This window comes from Rhinatrema bivittatum, chromosome 19 (genome assembly GCF_901001135.1).
Source record: "Rhinatrema bivittatum chromosome 19, aRhiBiv1.1, whole genome shotgun sequence".
Lineage (NCBI taxonomy): Eukaryota > Metazoa > Chordata > Amphibia > Gymnophiona > Rhinatrematidae > Rhinatrema > Rhinatrema bivittatum.
The window spans coordinates 33,718,695-33,741,545 of record NC_042633.1 but is presented as its reverse complement, the minus strand read 5'-3'; the positions used below and the strand labels follow the sequence as shown (position 1 = coordinate 33,741,545).

The window sequence follows — 22,851 nt, the reverse complement described above, 5'->3', positions numbered from 1 at the left end:
CGAAGTGAAGAACTCTGACCTGGAAATGAAGATCTTGGAGACCATAATTATGTTCTTAACAAAGGAACCAACAATGAGTCATATGAATGATGATGGGGTTGTAGGCATCACTGAAACATAGAAATGACGGCAGAAGAAGACCAAACGGCCCATCCAGTCTGCCCAGCAAGCTTTCACACTTTTTTTTCCTCTCACATACCTATCTGTTTCTCTTGGCTCTTAGTAACCTTTTTTTATTCTATTTCCCTTCCACCCCCACCATTAATGTAGAGATCAGTGTTGGAACTGCATCTAAGTGAAAAAGCTTAATTTAGATAGGGGTATTAACCACCGCAATAAGCAAGCAACACCCATGCTTATCTGTTTATTCAGACTGTAATTCAGTCCTTGTTGATTGTTGCCTGAATATAGATCCACCTTTCTTCATTCTCCCTTGTCGTTGAAGCAGAGCGCCGTGCTGGCTATGTATTGAAAGTGAATTATCAGTTTTGCTCCCCTGCCGTTGAAGCAGAGGACTATGCTGGATATGCGTGAAGTGTCAAACTTCCTCTCCTGCCGTTGAAGCAGAGAGCTATGCTGGCTTTGCATTGAAGTGAAATATCAGACTTGCTCCCCTGCCGTTGAAGCAGAGGGCTATGCTGAATATGCGTGAATTGTCAAATTTCCTCTCCTGCCATTGAAGCAGAGGGCTATGCTGAATAGTCAAAATTTCCTCCCCTGCCGTTGAAGCAGAGAGCTATGCTGGATATATGTGAAGTGTTAAACTTCCTCCCCTGCCGTTGAAGCAGAGAGCTATGCTGGATATGTGTGAAGTGTTAAACTTCCTCGCCTGCCGTTGAAGCAGAGAGTTATGCTGGATTTGCATTGAAAGTGAAGTATCAGGTATTTTTTGGTTTGGGGTAGTAACCGCCGTAACAAGCCAGCTACTCCCCTGCTTTTATGTGGTTGCAAATTCTTTTTTCCACATTTCCTCTTGCCTTTGAAGCATAGAGCAATGTTGGAGTCACATTATTGAATAAGGATATTCATCTCCAGGTAGTAGCCATCATTCCCTCAAGCCACCCCCATGCCTCTTCTCTTCATTCACATCCTCTAGACTTTATGGATCCACAGTATTTATCCCACGCCCCTTTGAAATCCTTCACAGTTTTGGTCTTCACCACTTTCTCTGGAAGGGCGTTCCAGGCATCCACCACCCTCTCCGTGAAGAAATACTTCCTGACATTGGTTCTGAGTCTTCCTCCCTGGAGTTTTAAATCGTGACCCCTGGTTCTGCTGATTTTTTTGCAATGGAAAAGGTTTGACGTTGGCTTTGGATCATTAAAACCTTTCCATCAGGGTTGTAGAACCCATCCCCCTCAGAACATCAGGGCCATGATTTCTATTGCTACTTCTCAATTCCCCAAAAGACAAGTGATCTGCAGCCCATTCTAAACCTCAGGAGACTCAACTTCTTTCTTCGAGAGAAGTTTTGCCTGAACTTACTGGCAACCATCTTCCCCTCACTGAGAATGGGAGGCTGGCTCCTGTCCTTGGACTTCAAGGTGGTGGAGGGTCTTCATCGAATGACTTATGAGGAGAGATTGAAGAATCTAAATATGTACACCCTGGAGGAAAGGAGGAGCAGAGGTGATATGATACAGACTTTCAGATACTTGAAAGGTTTTAATGATCCAAAGAAAACGATAAACCTTTTCCGTTGCAAAAAAAAAAAAATCAGCAGAACCAGGGGTCACGATTTAAAACTCCAGGGAGGAAGACTCAGAACCAATGTCAGGAAGTATTTCTTCACGGAGAGGGTGGTGGATGCTTGGAACGCCCTTCCGAAGGAAGTGGTGAAGGCTAAAACTGTGAAGGATTTCAAAAGGGCGTGGGATAAATACTGTGGATCCATAAAGTCTAGAGGATGTGAATGAAGAGAAGAGGTAGGGGGGTGGCTTGCAGGAATGACTGCTACTACCTGGAGATTAATGTCCTTATTCAATAAACATACACATGATTAATGTGACTCCAACATTGCTCTATGCTTCAATGGCAAGAGGAAATGTGGAAAAGGAGAAATTACTTACCTGATAATTTCGTTTTAGTGTAGACAGGTGGACTCAGGACCAACGGGTATAGTGTACTCCTGATAACAGTTGGAGACGGATCAGATTTCAATCTGACCTCAGCCCTAGTACATATACCCCTGCAGGAACTGCAGCTCTTCAGTATTCTCCTCAAAAAGCATTGAGGATATATGTATGACTGAATAATTTGAATAACTAGATTAACTTGATAACTTGATTAATTTGAACCCGTTGAATTGGTTATAGCTGGAGACTGCCAGTGCCCTCAACCGAGAAATGTCGACACCCGGTAGACTGGGTGTCCTTTAAGGAAAGCATAGCTTACCCATGATTCACTTGCTTGGCAGCCGTGGGTGGGATGCTGAGTCTACACGAAGGAAAACGAAATTATCAGGTAAGTAATTTTTCCATTTGCTAGCGTGTAGCAGATGGACTCAGGACCAATGAGATGTATAAAAGCTACTCCCAAACGGGGTGGGAGGCTGCCCGTGATCCACTTAGTACTGCCCTTGCAAATGCTGTGTCCTCTCGAGCCTGAACATCCAGGCGGTAAAACCTGGAGGTGTGGATGGAGAATCATGTTGCTGCCCTGCAGATCCTGGCAGGTGACAGCATCTTGAGTTTCCACCCAGAACACTGTGTTGCTTCGCGCAATGAGACTGCAGGCAGCAGGTAATCTGAAACCAAACTTTTATTAGAGAAAGACAAAGGGACAGGAACAAAAATTGAGGAAATAATTTGTTCCGGGAGTAGCATAGATTTTTAGAGCAATCATGTTAACACTCAGCTACTCAGGTCTTCCAGCAATGTGCACAGCATTATAAACCCTTCATACTGACCAATCAGAGCATATTCAGGGTGTTGTTTTTAGATAAGTGCGGTACATTTGATTTGATTTTGTATTAGACCAATCAGCTAAAGAGTCTGGGGTATCGGCTCATTGCATTCCAGCAAGTATTCAGGGTACTCTTCTTTCTTTGTCTAGAAACTAGTATTCAGGAATACAGCAGAGATGAGGTGCCTCAGAAAGTCAGTTCATAATACTACATACATCCCCCTCTTGAAGGGTTATGCCTAGAAACCCTTCACATATGAGCGGGGCCATGGGTGCCTGTCTTAGGTTGTCCCTTTCATAGGAAAATTAGAGCTCTGAATGCTGACAATCAATGGTATATTCATTTTATTCAGTAAGGTGTATTTATCTTTCACTAATCAAGGCATAAGTTAAATGTGTGTTTATGAAACACACATGTGTAATGGAGCAACACAAATTCAAATTGATGCAGCAGAAATCAAATGTAATAAACAGAACCACAGACAACTCCGATACAGCAGACATTGCATAGAACATGTGTTTCACAAGACCGACACATATCCATTTATTTCACAAATATTCATACAATGCCTTCATAACAGCAAGACAGAGAAGAGTTAACATATTTTGAGTTAAAAATTGAAAGTAAAAGTAAACCAAAAAGGTAGTTGAAAAGTGCCTGGAAAATGCCAGAAAAACAAAAATCAGAATTCTGTTTAAAAATTGAAAAACTTAGAAAAATAAAATATCGGCCTTAATTCTTTCATGACAGGAAGGCCGTTGACCTGAAAAATAAAAGCTAGCATACAAAAAAGTAATAAAAAGAATTATATCATGCATCCACTAGGAGGCGCTATCACAAGCCGCTTTGTGGAATAATACCAATTTTAGATTTCAACCTTGGAGAATAAATTCAGTCAGCAGCACTCTGAGCTGAAATTCAATGTGGAATACCAATCAATCAGGAGTTGCAAGAAACAGCTTGTGAGGTTGCCTGAAATATAATGGTTAGTGAACGCTGTGTACCAACCTCCACCAATAATTGCACGTTAAAGAATCATAACTTTTTCAATGTCTTTGTACTTTCAAAACAATCTAATTAGCATAACCATGCCACACTTCCATCTTTATTCATATACACACACCTTCAATAGGAATGCACCGTTTAATCAAACAAAACCTAATAATTTTTTTTTCTCTCCCCCTTCGCCTGCACTTAAGCAGGAAGCACTTCACTGCATTCTGATTCAACCCCTCCCCTTCTTCTCCCCTTTTTTTTTTTGTTAAGGTTCTGCTCAATTAACTCCTTAACTACCAGTGTCATTAGTTTTTAAGCACTAACACCTTTTGTAACCTTCTTAATTCCCATAAGCACTCTTCACACCCCCCCCCCCCATATACCAGATCTTTATCCTTCCTCTGTCTTATAAGTAATCCTTTTTCTCTTTCGTTCTCCCTTTTACTTCCTTATTTAAAGAATATTTTTGCAGTTTCACTTAAATTTCATTGGTCCCAGTTTGATGTAACCCCTGTTCGATGTAATGTTTTTCCAAAGTCATTTCGATGTAAACCGATGTGATATGTATTTTTTTCATGAATGTTGGTATAAAAAAAGTTTCAAATAAAATAAATAACACCAGGAAATGCTTCTGTCAATAACTTCAAACAAAACAAGTCACACAAAACAATGCCTTCAATTTGCCATCCATCTCTGGAAAAATGTACTGAAAGCACAATATAGATGCAAAAAATGAAGATTATAAGAACGCAAGCGCATGGTGATCCGCTTAAGAAAGATGTGAGAAAAAGGTAAGAGGAAAAACCGGTACCGCAGGATAGACAAAACAAATGCTGGGGGGGGGGGGGGGGTGTCTATCACAGAAAGAAGGGGGAAAGGGAAGGAGGCTCTTGCAGGATAACAAGTAATACAAAATATCTTTAATGTAAGTTTACACAGTGGCTTGCCCAAGTTCCACTGCTGTCAGGGTTAATGCTGTAACAATGAAATGCCAGGGTTATTGCTTATGGCTCTAAAGGCTGTATTAAAGTCATTTGTGGTCAGGGATCCTGCCAGGAAATAGGCTCTCATTTGTGGGCTTAAAGTAAGTGTCCAGCCATGTAACAGATTGGGGCTTTTTTTTTTTTTTTAAATTGCTCAGGAGTTGGTGAAAGAGGGAGCAGAGGGACTCCTCTTGCAACATTATCTGCTGGAGCATGAATGGCAATGGTGGCCATAAACAGTCTGTTTTCGCTTCTGTATCTAGGGTGTCCTGTGATTTCTCGTGGGGTTTCCTCTGGGGTGATACAAGAACAGCATTGAGCCACACGCTCAATCAGTTCAGTTAAAAATGGTTGGGGTAGAGGGGGACTAGACTTGGGCTTCAGGGCGACTGGGGGTTTGGGACTAGGGAGTGTGGGGTCACGTGTAAGGGTTTGGGATAGAGGAAGCGTGGGGTCCAAGGAATCTGTAGGATGTGATAGGATAGAGGCAGGGCTGCACAAACCTGATCCAGCAGGCAGTGCTTTCCTTTCTACCTCAGCAGGTTTATGTTCCTCCTTTGAGGTAATACTCTCCAATGGGGACACAGTGCAAAATCCCTTCTACCTTAACAGTCCCAGACATCAGCATATCAGATGCCGTAGGACTCAATTGGAGTTCCTTCTCCCAGGGTGCAGTTGGGACTAAATGTGAATACCCCACTGCAGTAACTGTTTCCTTTAACAGTGATGGCTTTGTACTCTGCTTTAAACACTATCGAGTATATTGTGGGTCACTTACAATAGTTTATGGGAGCGGTGACTGATTAGACTCAAGCTCCTTTTCTAAATACACTCGAGTCATAACAAACCAGAGGCAAATTAACTTCTCATCTGAGTTGTACAGAGATAACACATTCTAACACACGATAATATCGGGCTGACCTCTACAGTATCTTTTTGTAACTCCTAACTTTCCTGACCAGAACTTAGACATAATAACAATTTACCAATGGGTAAATATAAAATACAATGTGGCAGCTCTCCCTTATAAGAAAGAGAGCGTGTTCTTACCTGGACGAATCTCACCGAGCTGTGCTTCCAGTGCGTACCTCTGTTTCAGTTAACGGCAACTGTAGGGCTTCAAGCAACATGTCTGAGACAGCCTGCTTAAACAAACATAGTGGACCCCCCTTTGAGGGAATAAATCCAAAGGTTTAACAATTATACTCCCAGAAAAGGGAGAGATGTCCCCCGATCCTGGGGATCGAGGGGCCAGTGTAGCTTCTTTGTGAAGACTTGGAGGTCATCCCCTGGGCCAGACCAGAGCAGGGTTGTCTTCAGGCACAAAAGGACTGAGTCAAGGATAGAGAGGACGGCTGACTAGGAGCTGCAGTCCTTGCCTGGCTGAAACGTCTGATTCCTGAATCGGCTTCTAGTGGAATTAGAAGAACGAGGGAGATCCTCTGGCAGTTTGTGTACCTTATTCTCTCCGAGGGACTTGATAATCTGGTCCAGCTCCTCCCCAAATAGTAGCTTGCCCTTGAAGGGTAGGGAGCCCAGCGGTGACTTGGAAGAAGAATCCGGCGACCAGTTGCAAAGCCAGAGGAGGCGTCTAGCTGAGACTGCAGCAACCATAGATCTGGCCAACACTCTCAAAATGTCATATAGAGCATCTGCTCCATATGCTATGACGGCCTCCTGGTGGCCTGCCTGAAGTGCTTCCTCAGGAGGCAACTCTTGGGAGCTGAGCAGCTGTTGAAGCCAGCAGAGGCCTGCACGCTGAGTGAAGGAACTACAAATGGCCAACCGGAGCCCCAGGGCAGACACCTCGAAAACTCTCTTAAAATAAACTTCCAGCTTTTGACCTTGAAGATCTCGCAAGACTGCACCACCTGTTACTGGAATGGTAGCTCTCTTCGTCAGCATTGAGACTGCAGAATCTACTTTGGGAACCTTAAGAAGCTCCAGGAAATCATCTTTGAGAGGATATAGCTTATTCATGACTCTGCCGACCATGAGGGAGGGCTCCGGAGAATCCCATTCCCTGGATAACAGGTGAAGGAACGTGGGATGGGAAGGAAAGGATCTACATGACGGACGTAGACCAGGCAGAAGGGAGTCCCCTTTCTTCGCTGGTGGATTAGGCTCAGGCAGGACCTGAGGGGTCTCAATGTCCAATTCCTGTAGGATATGTGGAATGAGGAGGTCCAGCTCATCCCTCTGGAAGATCCGCAGGACTCTAGGATCATCCCCTTCCAATTGAGCCATAGTTGAAGGTTCATCCGGATCCGGGTCCTGCTGAGGAACAGACTCCCCCGCAGAGGGATGTACCAAACGGACCCTCGGAACACTTGAGGTGGTCGGAGGTAGCCCCTGCTCCAGGGACCACTGACCCTTGGGCACTCCCGATAGTCCGGGCATTTCCCAAGACCTCAGTGGAATCAGCCATTCTGCCTACCTTAGGAGGAGGCGTCCCACCTAAAATTCCTGGTGTTGGCCCATTCTGGCCAGGTAAGCATTGTGAAGCAGGAGAACAAAATCCATGGAAAACAGATGTGGCCCCGATGGAGGAAGAGTGGGAAGATCCCCTGACGGAGGAAATGGCTCCAGAAGCAGAACGGGTGTCAAAACTGGCAGCTAAGATGAAAAAGGAGCATCCTGCTCTTCTGTTAGCACCGGAGGAGCAGAGTCTGGAGACAAAATGTCGAGGAACACCAGAAGACGAGAAGCAGAGCAGCCCAGCGGTTGAGAGGGTCCCTCCCCACCAGGGAGGCAAGATGTGCAAATGCCCTTGCGGGAGAGCCTCGAGCCGAGCTCTCCACAACCACAGCACCTGGACGAACGAGGCATGGGGAACCAAGATAGAGCTGCGAGGGAACCAGCTGTTCTTAACACGAGAAACAGGCAAGGTTTAAAGCTATGGGAAAACCCTCCACTTCAGCCTGTTCTTCCTCACACTCACCAGGTTCGTGGCTGTAAGAAGCGGGTAATAGCCTCTGCTTCAGTCCTGCTTTCTCTCTATCCCTCAGCGATCCACAGATAGAGGCACAGAGGAATAATGCCTCTCTGGGCCGGCTGTCCCGAGGAAAACGGCATCTCAGGGGCAGCAGGTCGGATAGCAGTCACAAGGCGAGAGGTCAGCACCACCAACTTGCACCCCGGAGAGAGGAAGAAATCAAATAACCTGTCAAAAAGAAATAAAAACAAACTTACCCTGACAACAGATGGGAGGGATGGGGAGAGCTGCAAATAGTACTTCCTGCAAACTATAGAATGCTCCCACTAAAACAGGAGTGGAGACTACAGGAAAGCTCTCCAAATAATTCCCTCAGAAAATTCAAAGATTTTTTTTTTTTTTAAATTAGACTTGATCCATCCAAAAGAAAGGAAAGCTGAGGAAAATAGAGAAAATTCCTAAAATAGCTTTCTAGTCATCTCAGTAGGGAACGAAAGCCACCACTGTCATCTGCTGGAGTCAAGAGAATACAGAGGATTAGTAGAGGGTGTACTACCTTATAAGGAAGCATCTTTCAAAGGAAAATTAGTTCTTACCTGTTAATTTTTGTTCCCGTAGTACAACAGATCAGTCCAGACTGGGGGGTTGAGCCTCCTTTCCAGCAGGTGGAGACAGACAAAAACTGAAAGGATATCCTATATCAGGACATAGCCTATCCTCTAACCCTTCAGTATAATGCATGTCAAAGCAGAAAACAATAAACCCAAAGTAGGATCGAGCAAGTAACCATAAAGCTCAATGGAGCAACCGTAGAACAATAGAGTAAACATGATAGAAACTAAACGCTCTTGCATAAACTTGGTACTTGAAAAAACCAAGGCTTCCGGTGTATTTGCTCAGTATTCTTGCACAAAAGTAAAGTCTGAGAACCTGCAACCTGCAAGAAAAACAAGCTTCGAGAGGACAGAAAAAAAAAGACAACAGACAGGGAAGGGTGTCTGGACTGATCCGTGGTACTACAGGAACGAAAATTAACAGGTAAGAACTAATTTTCCTTTCCCTGTACGTACCCGGATCAGTCCAGACTGTGGGATGTACCAAAGCTTCCCTAAACCGGGTGGGACCGAGATAGTCCCGCTCGAAGCACGTGTCGCCCAAAAGAGCCAAAGACCGGAGCTTGCACATCCAGACGGTAGTGTTGTCCAAAGGTAGTGTCGTCCAAGTAGAGCCCCTGCTAATCTCCTGTGGAGAGACAGACTGGCTCTCCGCCCAGGAGGTAGCTTGAGAACACAGTGAATGAGCCTTCAGGCCCTCGGGGATCGCTGGACCTTGGCAAAGATAGGCCAAAGAGATCGCTTCCTTCAACCACCTGGCAATAGTGGTCTTAGAAGCCGGTTTACAATGATTGGGCTCACTCCAGAGGACGAAAAGATGGTCTGAAACCTGAAAGTCGTTGGTAACCTGGAGATAGCGAAGCAGAACCCATTTGACATCTAAGCAACGAAGATTGCCCCCAGTTGTACCTGCAATCTACTCTGGGGAAAACGCAGGGAGTTCTACCGACTGGTTGACATGGAAGGTGGAAACCACTTTGGGCAAGAAGGAAGGGACCGTCTTGAGAGAGACCCCTGAATCGGAAAAACGCAAGAAGGGCCCCCAACAGGACAACGCTTGATTCTCAGAGACCCGCCGAGCGGAGGAGACCAGGAAGACAGCGTAAGGTCTTTTAGTGTGGCGTGGTGCAGGGGTTCGAATGGAGCCGTACAGAGGGCCCGAAGGACCAGGTTAAGACTTCACGACGGGCACACGGCACGAGAAGGGGGACGGAGATGTTTAACGCCCCTCAGAAACCGAATCACGTCCGGATGGCCCGCTAAGGGATGACCGTCCACCCGAGCCAGGAGAGCCGAACGCGGAGACCTGTACTCGCAGAGAACTGAAGGAGAAGCCCTTCTGAAGAAAAGAGAACCACAGAGACCGGGGCGGAGCGTGCTGGGATACCCGATTCCACGCAAGCAGACTCAAAAACCTTCCAGATGCGCACATAGGCCAGGGAAGTCTAATGTTTCCAGGCCCAAAGCAAGGTGGAGATGACCTCCTCCTTATAGCCCTTATGCTTCAGGTATCGCCGTTCAAAAGCCAGGCTGCTAGACAGAAGCGATCGGCCTGGTTGAAAAATACAGGCCTCTGCCGAAGAAGAAGAGGTAGATGACCGAGTTGGAGGGGGCCGTCCGTCGCCAGGTTGATGAGATCTGCGAACCATGGTTTTCGCGGCCACTTGGGTGCTACCAGAACCACGGGTCCCCGTTGGAGTTAGATTCTCCTGAGAACTTTTCCCACCAGGGGCCATGGAGGGAATACATACAGAAGGTCGTCCGCTGGCCAAGGAAGAGCTAGAGCATCCATGCCCTCTGAGTCGTGCTCCCTCCAACGGCTGAAGAACAGATTGGCCTTGGAGTTGTGCAGGGTCGCCATTAAGTCTAGGTGGGGGGACCCCACCTGTCCACTATCAGAGCCATGGCCGCCTCCGAGAGTTCCCACTCTCCTGGATCGAGCAATTGACAGCTGAGGAAATCGGCTTGGACATTGTCCTTGCCCGCGATATGGGAGGCCGCCAGGCACTGCAGATTCTGTTCCGCCCAGGCGAAGAGACTGCTGGTTTACAGGGCCACCGGGGGACTGCGAGTGCCCCCTTGGCGATTGATGTAGGCCACCGTGGTGGAGTTGTCGGACAGGACTCTTACCGCCTTGCCGCGGAGCAGGGGGAGGAACTCCTGAAGGGACAGGCGAACCGCCAGGGTCTCCAAGCGATTGATGTGCCAGCGAGACTGAGTTGGCGACCAGGTTCCCCGGGTGGACTGGAGTGACAGCCGCACCCCAGCCCGACAGACTGGCGTCCGTGGTGACCGTCGTCCACTGTGGCGCTTGGAGACGCATCCCCTGGAGATGAGGGAGCGACAGCCACCACTGCAAGTCGTTGACTGTAGAGTCCAAGAATGGAAGGACCATGTGAAACAGTTGTGACACCGGCCGCCAACGGGACAGCAAAGCTTTCTATAACGGACGCACATGAGCAAAAGCCCAGGGGATGAGGTCGATGATGGAAGCCATGGATCCCAAAACCTGCACGTAGTCCCAGGCCGTCGGGAAAGGGAGCGCAATCAGATTCTGGATCTGTTCGATCAGCTTGAGGGCTCGCGCACGCGGTAAGAAGACCTTGCTTACTCGGGTGTCGAAGTGGGCTCCCAGGAACTCTAACTCCTGGGAGGGCTGAAGGTGGCTCTTGGAGAAGTTCACTATCCACCTGAGAGACGCGAGGAGAGGTAACATGCGATCCAACGCCTGTTGACAAGAGGCTGCCAACTTGGCCCTGATGAGCCAGTCGTCCAGGTAGGGATGAACAAGGATTCCCTCCCAGCGAAGAGCAGCCGAGACCACCACCATGACCCTTGGTAAAAGTGCGAGGCCGAAAGGGAGCGCCCGAAACTGGAAGTCCTGGTTGAGAATGTGGAAGCGAAGATACTTCTGGTAGTCACGGTGAATGGGAATATGGAAGTAAGCCTCTGCGATATCGAGTGAAGCAAGGAACTCTCCGGGGCGAACTGCCGTGATGACCGCTCGCAGGGTTTCCATGCGGAAATGAGGAATTTTGAGGGCTCGATTGACCCTCTTGAGGTCCAAAATCGGGCGATAAGACCCATCCTTTTTGGGAACGACGAAGTAAATGGAATACTGGCCGGCGCCAAGCTCCCTCTTCGGGACTGGGACCACTGCCCCCAAATCCAGGAGTCTGGTGAGGGTTTGTTCCACCGCATCCCTTTTAGACCGCCCGCATGGAGAAAAGAGAAAAAGATCTGGAAAATAACGGACAATTTCGAAGGCATAACAGTCTCTGATAATGTCGAGGACCCACTGATCCAACGTAATTTTGACCCATTCCTCGAGAAACAGGGAGAGGCGGCCGCCAAGGGGGGGAACTGAGGAATGAGTCAGCTGAACTTCATTGCGTGGCAGACTTGGGGGTGGAGCGCGCTGGCTGGTCCTTGCGAAAGGGCCGCCGCCCACAAAAGGGCTGCGACCAGGACTGAGATCGGGAAGAATAACTCCTAGAGGAACCACCCCGCCCGCGCGGAGTATACCGACGCTGGCCCCGGAATAGAGGACGAGAGGGTGTATAGGACCGGGATGATTTAGGACGGTTCTCCGGAAGCTTATGGACCTTGTCTTTCCTTAAGGAGTTCATAAGCTTCTCAAGGTCCTCACCAAAGAGCAGCTTACCTTTGAAAGGCAACGTGCCTAACCGGCCTTTGGAAGACTGATCGGCCGACTAATTGCGTAACCAGAGGAGTCTCCGGGCAGACACCGCCAAAGCCATCGCCTTTGCTTGAACACGGACCAGATCATAGAGGGCGTCTGCCCCGTAAGTGATTAAGGCTTCCAGATGCTCTGCCAGCGGGAGGTCCTGGGTGCAGAGTAATTGTTGGACCCACCAAAGGCCTGCCCGCATCATGAGACTGCTGCAGCAAGTCGCCCAGACTCCGAGAGCCAAGACTTCGAAGATGCGCTTCATGTGAGCTTCCAGCTTCCGATCCTGTCCGTCCTTGAGTGCCGATCCCTCCACCGGGATCGTGGTATGCTTGGTGACCGCCAAAACATAGGAGTCGACAGAGGGATTCTTGAGCATTTCCAAGCATTCCTCTGGGACGGGATAGAGTTTGTCCATGACACGCCCCACCCGGAGAGCCCCCTCAGGAGCCTCCCATTCCCAGAGAATCAGCAGTTTAAGCATAGGATGGAAGGGAAAAGCGGTAGCCGGAGCCCTGAGACCCCCCAGGACCAGATCCATATCCTTGGGCAAGGAGGCCATCAAGTCATCCGCAGCAGGCCCCTCCAACCCCAATTCCTGGAGGACAACTGGGATGAGGGGCTCCAGCTCCTCCTTGCGGAATAAGCGAAGAGCTCTAGGGTCGTCTCCCTCCAAAGGAAGGGCACGCTCCTGATCCGGAGTAGCGGCGGAGTCCGGAAAACCTGGATCCACTGGGGGATCAGGGAGGGGGGGGACGGACACCCCCGGGACCACCCGCACCCAAACTGGCCCCTGGGGCTCCTCAGCCACGTGGCCGCCCTGCAGATCTCCTGCGAAGACACCGCAGAACTTTCCGCCCAGGAAGTAGCTTGAGAGCGAAGTGAGTGCGCTCTAACAGACAGCGGAGGCTGCTTTCCGGCACCGAGATACGTGGCTGCAATCGTCCCCTTCAGCCAACGGCAATGGTCGTTTTGGAGGCCATACAACTCTTCTTAGGTCCTGACCAGAGGATCCGAAAGACGAAACTCATTGGTGACTGCTAGATATTGCAGCAAACATTGCATAACATCGAGTTTGCAAAGATCCCTGGGATCCGGAGAAAAGGAAGGCAATTCGGACTGGTTGAGAATGTTGGGAATTATTAGAAAGGGAATGGTGAATAAAACGGAAAATGTCATAATGCCTCTGTATCGCTCCATGGTGAGACCGCACCTTGAATACTGTGTACAATTCTGGTCGCCGCATCTCAAAAAAGATATAATTGCGATGGAGAAGGTACAGAGATGGGCTACCAAAATGATAAGGGGAATGGAACAGCTTCCCTTGAGGAAAGACTAAAGAGGTTAGGACTTTTCAGCTTGGAGAAGAGACGACTGAGGGGGGATATGATAGAGGTGTTTAAAATCATGAGAGGTCTAGAACGGGTAGATGTGAATCGGTTATTTACTCTTTCGGATAGTAGAAAGACTAGGGGGCACTCCATGAAGTTAGCATGGGGCATATTTAAAACTAATCAGAGAAAGTTCTTTTTTACTCAACGCACAATTAAACTCTGGAATTTGTTGCCAGAGGATGTGGTTAGTGCAGTTAGTGTAGCTGGGTTTAAAAAAGGATTGGATAAGTTCTTGGAGGAGAAGTCCATTACCTGCTATTAAGTTCACTTAGAGAATAGCCACTGCCATTAGCAATGGTAACATGGAATAGACTTAGTTTTGGGTACTTGCCAGGTTCTTATGGCCTGGATTGGCCACTGTTGGAAACAGGATGCTGGGCTTGATGGACTCTTGGTCTGACCCAGTATGGCATTTTCTTATGTTCTTAGGTGAAAGGCCGAGACTACCTTAGGAAGAAACGATGGGACCGTGCGCAAGGAAACTCCCTCATCTGTAAATCGGAGATATGGCTCTCGACAGGACAACGCCTGAAGCTCGGAGATGCGACGTGCAGAGCTGATCGCCACCAGGAAGTTAGTCTGGAGGGTGATACCCTTGAGGGTGGCCGACCGGAGAGGCTCGAAAGGCGGACCACCAAGAACACTGAGTACCAAGTTGAGATTCCAGGAGGGTGGTCTCAACGGCGGCTTCAGGTGCCTAACTCCCTGTAGGAAACGCAAGATATCCGGGTGAGCTGAGAGTCTCGAGTCCCACCCATTGTGAAGAAAAGCTCCCAACGCCGCCACTTGGACCCGAATGGAGTTATAGGCGAGGCCCAAATCCAGACCGGCCTGCAAAAACGAGAGAACCTGTGCCACCGAGGCGTGGGACGGCAAAATAGTACGTGCCTGGCACCATATCTCGAATACTTTCCAAACCCGCATGTAAGTGACGGAGGTGGACGTTTTTCGCACCCGCAGAAGAGTAGAGATCACCTCCTCTGGGTATCCACGACGCCTCAGCTTGCGCCTCTCAAAAGCCAAGCCGCAAGACAGAAGCGATCTGCCTCTTTGAAAAATATGGGTCCTTGACGTAGGAGGTGAGAGAGATGACCGAGCCGCACCAGCCCCTCCACCGCCAGGTGAAGTAGGTCCGTGAACCACGGCCGACGGGGCCATTCCGGTGCCACCAGTATGACTGCACCCTGATGGCTCTCTATGCGCCGGAGTACCTTCCCCACCAGGGGCCATGGAGGGAAGACATACAGCAAAATCTGCTGGGGCCACAGGAGTACCAGGGCATCGACTCCTTCCGCTCCGTGCTCTCTTCTGCAGCTGAAGAAACGAGGGGCCTTTGCGTTTTCAGCTGTGGCCATGAGGTCCATGTGGGGAGTCCCCCACCGTCTGACTATCAGGCGCATTGCTTCCTCCGAGAGCTCCCACTCTCCGGGATCTATGCGCTGCCGGCTGAGGAAGTCCGCTTGGACATTGTCCATGCCTGCAATGTGGGAGGCTGCCAGATGGCTCAAGTAGAGTTCTGCCCACTGCATCAGCTTGTCCACTTCCAACGAGACATGACGGCTCCTCGTGCCCCCCTGGCGATTGATGTCCGCTACCTTGGTTGCGTTGTCCGAAAGAATTCTGACCGCCCAGTGACGGACCAGTGGAAGGAAGCCCTTCAACGCTAAGCGTACCGCGCTTGTCTCCAGGCGGTTGATTGGCCATCTTGACTGACATCTCGACCCACAGACCGCTCCCTAGTCGGCTAGGCTGGCATCCGTGGTGACTACCACCCAGTTCGGAACTTCCAGAGAGATCCCCTGTGCTAAGTGGCGAGGGTCCAGCCACCAGCGGAGACTGAGTCTTGCAGCTGCCGGGATCGGTAGAACCACCTGAAAATCCCGCAACACTGGTTTCCAACAGGATAGCAATGCCCACTGAAGAGGGCGCAGGTGCGCAAAAGCCCACGGTACAAGGTCGATGGTGGACGCCACGGTTCCCAGGACCTGCAGGTAATCCCACGCTGTGGGGCCGGAAGCGCCAGGAAACAAAGGATCTGCTCGCCCAACGCATGTGCCCGGTCCGGACGCAGGAACACCTTGCCCACCCTGGTGTCGAAGCGTGCTCCCAGAAAATCCAACGATTGAGATGGAGTGAAGTTGCTCTTGGAAAAGTTGATGATCCACCCCAGGGACCGAAGCAACTGCACCACCTGTCGACCGCCTGAAACCCCTCGGTCCGAGACTTCACCCGGATGAGCCAGTCGTCCAGGTAAGGGTGCACCAGGACCCCTTCCCGCCGTAGGGGCCGCCGCCACCACTACCATAACCTTCGTGAAGACACGTGGAGCTGTTGCCAAACCGAATGGAAGGGCTCGGAATTGAAAATGCTGCCCCAGGATCTTGAAGCGAAGATAGCGGTGGTGTGCCCGGAGGATCGGGATATGCAGGTACTCCTCCGTGAGATCCAGGGAGGCGAGGAATTCCCCTTGATGGATTGCTGCCAAAACCGAGCGCAGTGTTTCCATACGAAAGCGTGGAACCCTGAGGGACCGGTTGACAGTCTTGAGGTCCAGGATGGGTCGAAAATTGCCTTCCTTCTTAGGCACCACGAAATAAATGGAATAATGTCCCCGACCTAGCTCGGAGGCAGACACTGGGACTATCGCTCCTAGGGAGATAGTCTGGTCGAGGGTGTGTCGAACGGCCCTTCGCTTGTGAAGGGAGCCGCATGGGGAGAAGAGAAATCTGTCCGCGGGCGGACAAAATCCAAGGCATAGCCATGTCTTAGAATATCCAAGACCCACTGATCCGACGTGATTCGGGCCCATTCTTCGTAGAAGAGGGCAATGCGACCTCCTACTCAGGGAATCGGATCGTGGGTCGGCCTGGCATCATTGATCTGATTTCGAGGAGGTACTCGGGCCCTGCCCTTCCGTGCCAGGCCTGTGGCCCCGAAAGGACCGTTCCAGGTATGCGCGCGAGACGACTGAGTCCGGGGACTGCTGTTGCTGCCGGGGAGGGTGGTACCGGCGCTGATTGCAGGACTGGTGCCTGGTGGAATTGAAGGATCTAGTAGAGCGCGGCCTGTCCTCAGGAAGCTTGTGCACCGTATTCTCTTTGAGGGACTTGATGATCTGGTCCAGATCCTCCCCGAAGAGAAACTTGCCTTTAAAGGGGAGTGAACCCAGGCGTGTCTTGGACGAGGCATCCGCCGACCAGTTCCGTAGCCACAGTAGACGACGGGCCGAGACCGCAGCCACCATTGATCGGGCCTGGACCCGAAGGAGGTCATAAAGGGCGTCTGTTCCATAAGCTATCACGGCCTCCAACCGATCCGCCCGCTGGGCCTCCGCCTCCGGTAGAGCCTGGGAAGTGAGCAACTGTTGCACCCACCGAAGACCAGCTCTTTGAGCTAGTGAACTACAGATAGCCGCCCGAAGGCCCAGCGCCGAAACAAAGATTCTCTTGAGATAGACCTCCAACTTCCTGTCCTGAAGGTCCTTCAGTGCCGTGCCTGTAACTGGGATGGTGGTACTCTTTGTGACTGCCGAAACGGCGGAGTCCACTGCCGGGACCCTGAGCAGCTCCAGAAACTCCTCCGGCAGGGGATAAAGCTTGTCCATTGCTCTACTGACCTTGAGAGAGGCCTCCGGTGAATCTCATTCCCTAGAAATTAGTTGTAAGAAGGTGGGATGAGTTGGGAAAGCTTTCGTCAGCAGACTGAGACCTGCCAGCAGGGGATCCCCTTTCCTCCCCTGGGGGGTGGCCACCACAAGTTCCAGGGGGGCATCAATGTCCATCTCCTGCAGGATGTAGGGAATGAGGTCATCCAGCTCCTCGTACTGAAAAATGCGGAGGACCCTCGGATCGTCTCCCTCCACCTGGGAAGCCAAGGCGGGGTCATCCCCAGTCGTATCCTGGAGAGGGTCCGCCTCCGGAGCGGCGTTGGATCCACAAGCTGGTGCAGGGGGGACCCGGGAGGGCCCCGGTGCTCCTCCGGCTGGTTGAGCACTACCCTGAGGGGAGGATCCCTCCAGAGGTGTTACCATGCGCACCAGTTTAAGGGGAGGGGATCCCACAGGAAAATCCATAGGCTGAAACCTGCACTGCAGGAAAGCCCGGTGCATCAGCACAACAAATTCTGGAGAAAACGAGGGCGCCCCTGAGGGGGGGGCAATCCGAGGGCGCCCCTGAGGGGGGGCAATCCGAGGCCTCCCCTTCCCGACCAACTGGCAGTGGTTCCAAAAACGGCGCTAAAACGGGAGGCGCCGAAGATATAGGTCTCTCCGTGTCCTCCTCAGAAATGCCTGCCTCCGAATCTGAAAATAAAATGGCCGCCGTTCCTGCGCTCAGAGGGAACGGGGCCTGCCGCTTTCTAGCTGCGCGGTCCTCACTGCTAGGGCCTGTGGCGTCCCCCTGCCGAGAGCTGTCTTCCCCGTCGGGGAGGCAGCTCGTGCAGAGCCCCTCCCACGACAGCCGACCTCCCTGCCCAATCCGACGAGCGCGGCATGGCGGGATCAGCAGGGGAGGGTTGTGATCAAAGACTGCGAAAGCCTCGCTGCCGAGGGCACACGGACCCCCCCGCCCGCCCCGAGAGAAGCGCCGGGGAATGGGACCTCCCAGCGTCCAGCGGCCCCGGGAATGAAGGGTCACGGGGCAGCGGGTCGGTAGTGGCTGAGACGAGGAGAGGGGGGGAGGGGGAGAGACTAGCACCACTAGCGTGCACCCCGGGTCCGGCCCAAAACACAGCGAAACGGAGAGGAGGTAAGACTGGAAAAAGAACCAAACCAACAACACACCAACACCCCCCCCCCCCAAAAGACTGAGAGAGGGGAGGGGGGGGGGGGGAATGAACAGACCAGTCAGCAAGCCCTTCTGTCCCCCTATGACAGGAAACTCTCTGAGTCCCTATTTGGGTTTTTTTTTTTTACACTTGATCCCTATAGAAAAAAAGGATAGTGAAAGCCTAAGCTCCTGTATTGGGGACTGCACAGTCCCCTGCTCACATCTGCTGGAGTCAGAAGATACTGAGGATTGAGGCAAAGGAAGGGAGGTTATATAGTGCCTCCCCTCGAGTTTTGTTCTGACTCCATCTGCTGGACAGGGGACATAACCCACTGTCTGGACTGATCCTGGTACGTACAGGGAATGCAGGTTTGCACCTCTACCATCTGCTGGAAACAGAGAAATACCGAGGGACTACAGGTGGCACTCTTATGTAGCAATGCCTCAAAGATTTTGTTCTCTGCCTCCATCTGCTGGTAGGGATGCATAAACCCACTTATCTGGACTGATCTGGGTATGTTCAGGAAAGAGAAATATTGAAGACTTGCAGGTCAGTTACCTGGCATCAGCAAAACCCTGCTCTGTCTCCATCTGCTGGTAAGGAGCATAAAACCCAGTCTGGACGATAAGGAAGCTCCAAATTACTCATAACATTTAAAGAGCAGAGGGAAAAAGACACTGACCAGTGATTTACTTCTTTCTCACCAACTCCATCACCTTTAATGACAGTGCTTCACACACACACACAATACATCACTGTCATCTTAGCAGTAAAAGAGATAAAACTTTAGGAAGACAAAAGCTGAGAACAAATGCTTTCCTCTACAGAAATTCAACATGAATGCTGTGAAACCAAGCCCTGAAATACCCAATCTCAGCCAGAGCATGGTCCTGGACAAGGGCAATGTCAGGTTTACTAAAAAGTGATACATACAGAAGCAAGCTCACAACTTTACAAAAAAAAGTTTGTATACAAGTTTAGGAAAAGAAAAACTTCTTTCAAAGCAGTCCCAAAGGACTGGTTTGTACATCTGCTGCTTTAAAAAAAAAAAAAAAAAAGTTCCAAGGTGTAAACAAAAAAAAAAAAAAAAAAGTCAGAAATTTCTTCACTATCCCACCACTACATATTAGAAAATTAGATATTCCTGCTACTAATAGATGGAAATATTTAACAGGAACTCCCAAGACATGAAATGTCAAACATTACTATATATTGAAAGAAAAGGTGAGTTTATTTCTGCTGTTTTACTCTGCAAGTTCATTCTCCTCTTCCTCCATAGGCTGGTCTTCGTCATCCTCTTCCACCTGCTTCTCTTCCTCCTCTGTGGTGAAGGCTTCTTCAGTTCCTTCTGGCTGTTCATCTTCTGCAGCCTCATCTTCCGCCACCTCCTCGTTCCCCTTGCTCTCATCTGCTGCTTCTTCAGTCCCACCCTCTCCTTCAGGATTCCCCTTCTCCAAGGAGTCATCAGTAAAGGGGTTCTCACCCTGCAAGTCACAAGAGAAAGGATTGCATTTTATAGTTACATGAAGCTGGTTTAGGGAAAACATGATTAATAGCATTAAGAGACGTGATGGTGCACTGGGAAGGTGGAGATATTACTAGGTTAGACCTTTATAAATATGGGAAGGGATTAAGTTAAAACTTGTGTCAAAGGAAAATTGGTTCTTACCTAATTTTTGCTCCTGTAGTACCACGGATCAGTCCAGACCATGGGTTGGAGCCTCCTCTCTAGCAGATGGAGACAGACCAAAATGGAAAGGGTATCCTATATGAGAACAGAGCCTACCCTGCAGCCCTTCAGTATAAATGTTATCAAAGCAGAGAAATAGAGAGATAACCAACGTAAGATCAAGCAAGCAACAAGTAACTAACAGATGGAACAATGCAAAGCTCTGTAAAGAACCGCTCTTGCATAGATATCCATATCCAAATAGATGCTTCTAGTGCCATAAAATTCTGATAGCAGCAGACAGATCTTCCAAAATGCTGTGAAGAAAAACAAGAGAAAAACACTTTGAGCAGACATAGCAACACCAGCCGGGCGGGCATCTGGACTGATCCGTGGTACTACAGGAACGAAAATTAGCAGGTAAGAACCAATTTTCCTTTCCCTGTACGTACCCTGATCAGTCTAGCCCGTGGGATGTACCAAAGCTTCCCTAAACAGGGTGGGACCGCGAAAGTCCCGCTTGAAGCCCCTGCCATCCAAAGGAGCCAAAAATTGACACCTGTACAACGAGAGACTTCCAAGTAGCCGCTCCTCAGATTTCCTGATAGAGATAGACTGACACTCCGCACCAGAAAACAGCCTATGAACGTAAAAGGAGGGGGCCGCTAAAAACCTCCAGAGCCATCCGGTCCTAACAGAAGCACACCGGAGCAATCGCCTCCTTGAGGCTGCGAGCAATCGTAGGCTCAGAAGCCTTGGTTCGTCCCTGAGGACCACTCCAAAAGATAAGAAATGATCAGAAACCCGGGACTCAATTGTAAATTGGAAACACCTTATAAGCACCTTTTGCCCATCAAGGAGCCACCAGCCCGCACCAGGTGTATTCGCAATGCCCTCAGTAGGAAGGAAGAACTACACTAACTGATCCCTACAAGACAACGCTTGAGGCTCCAACACCCCTCAGGCTGAACAAGTAGAGACGAGAGTACAAAGCTTGACTCCCTAGAGGAATCCACTACATCTGGATGTGCCAACACCGAGAGCACACCCGAGAGCGGAAAACCGTACCTGTCGAGATTGAAAAAGACAAACCAGGCTGGAAATGAAAGGCCTGAGATACCGGAGCCTTGTGTACCGGACTCAGCCCAGACAATCACAAAAACTCCTCAAAGCAGGGTGCAAGCGAGAGAGGGAGAGGGCGTACGAGCCCGTAGCAGAGTGAAAATAAGTTCTTCCCGATATCCCTTCTGGCATAGATGCCACCGTTCAAAACTAGGCAGCTAGATAGAAGCGATCAGACTTATTGAAAATACTAGCCCCTGTCTTAGCGGTGTGAAGTATGGCCGGGAAGAGGGGGACCAAGTATTACGATGTTCACTATATCCACATTCCACGGCCTGCGAAGCCACTCGGGTGTGATCGTTCCAAGTATTTCTCCCACCAGAGGCCAAAGAGGAAATACGTACCGGGAAAACGCCGTAAAACCCGGGAAGATCCAGGGCATGCACTCCCTCTGAAGAGTGTACCCCTCTGCGGCTGAAGAAACTGCAAGCCATTGTCCAGCGGGGAGGAAGCTCCATCGGTTCGCCAGAGAGCTCCCACCCTCCGGGGCCTAGACACTGACTGAGGAAGTCGGCTTGAACAAGCAGAGGCAACAGGCGATGTCCGGTGTCCCCTTGTCGATGTAGGGTGCACCGGCCTTGCAACAGAACAGAGGAAGAAAGACCTTGAGGGCCAAAACGGACCCTCCGGGCCTCTAGGCAAGTGGCGTGCCAGCGGGATTGGACGGAGGACCATTGGACTGGGGACCAGTATCCCTGTGTAGCTTGAGTTTGACCCAGGGCACTGGCTCCCATCAGGACCATGATCCATTGAAAAGTCAATAGAGGCATCCCTGTCATGAGGTATGCAAAGTGAAAAAAAACACTAGTGTATGCCGGCGATGGTGAAGTAGCGTCCGAAACTATTTGGACACCGGCTTCCAGCCGGACAACAAAGCCTCCTGTAATGGACGCATATGCGCAAAGCTGAAGGAACCAGCACGATGGTGGAAGCCCTGGAGACCAGGACCGGAAGGTAATCTCAGGCCATGGGTAGCGAGAGAATTAAACACTTGATACCTAAATTTGAGCACCCGACAGGAACACCAGAACCTGGGAGAGCTGGAGATTGCTCTCGGGAACAGTGGATATTCCCCCGAGAGAGGCCGCCAACCTGCAGAGATGAGGAATGAACCAGAGCCCCGTCCCGGCAGAGCGCGGCCGCCACCCCCATCAGGACATTGTTAACCGTGCATGGCACAGAAGTGAGTCCAGAGAAGCCCAAAACTGAAAGTTAACCCAGACTGGTGAATCGGGAATACGCCTGATGGTCGCGGTGTATCGGTATGTGCCGGAAGCCTGCATTAAGTCGAATGGGACCAGATAGCCGCCTGAGTGAACTGCCACTATCCTCAGGGTCAATAGCCTGAGGGCCCAGGTGCCACTCTTGAGGTCCAAGGTCAGACGGAAGGCACGGCGAAGTAGATGGGATAATGGCCGGCTCCTGGTTCCTCCACCAGGGCCGGGACCACAGCTTCGAGCTCGTGCCGCCTGACAAGTGACTGGCAGACTGCTGAACACTTACAGTGCTCGCAGTGAGAACTTAAGCGGAGGTCAGGAAAATCCCTAGCAGGAGCTAAAGGTAACCTTCAACTATCACCTTGACGCCCCCATGGGCCCAACAATTTTGACCCATACCTCAAGAAACAGAGACAAACGACCAACCTACGGGGGAATGGGTCGGCCGTATTAACTGGAAGAGGACTTTGCAGCCGAGTGCCATGGGGTATTCTCCCGGAAGGGATGAAACCAGGACTTAAGGAAAAAAGACTTAGACTGCGTCGAACAGGCCTCCGG

General features: G+C 50.3%; 1 protein-coding gene across 3 annotated transcripts in view; it reads right to left on the bottom strand.

The window, feature by feature from the left end:
* Window positions 1-18,973: 18,973 nt before the first annotated feature.
* Window positions 18,974-22,851, bottom strand: part of AKAP8L (A-kinase anchoring protein 8 like) — a 91,787-nt gene continuing 87,909 nt past the window's right edge. For all 3 annotated transcript variants that reach the window (XM_029585459.1, XM_029585460.1, XM_029585461.1), the window contains one exon: window positions 18,974-19,769. In XM_029585459.1, the coding sequence (XP_029441319.1) occupies window positions 19,530-19,769 (240 nt within the window). In that variant the 3' untranslated portion in view covers window positions 18,974-19,529. The remainder of the gene's footprint in view (window positions 19,770-22,851) is intronic.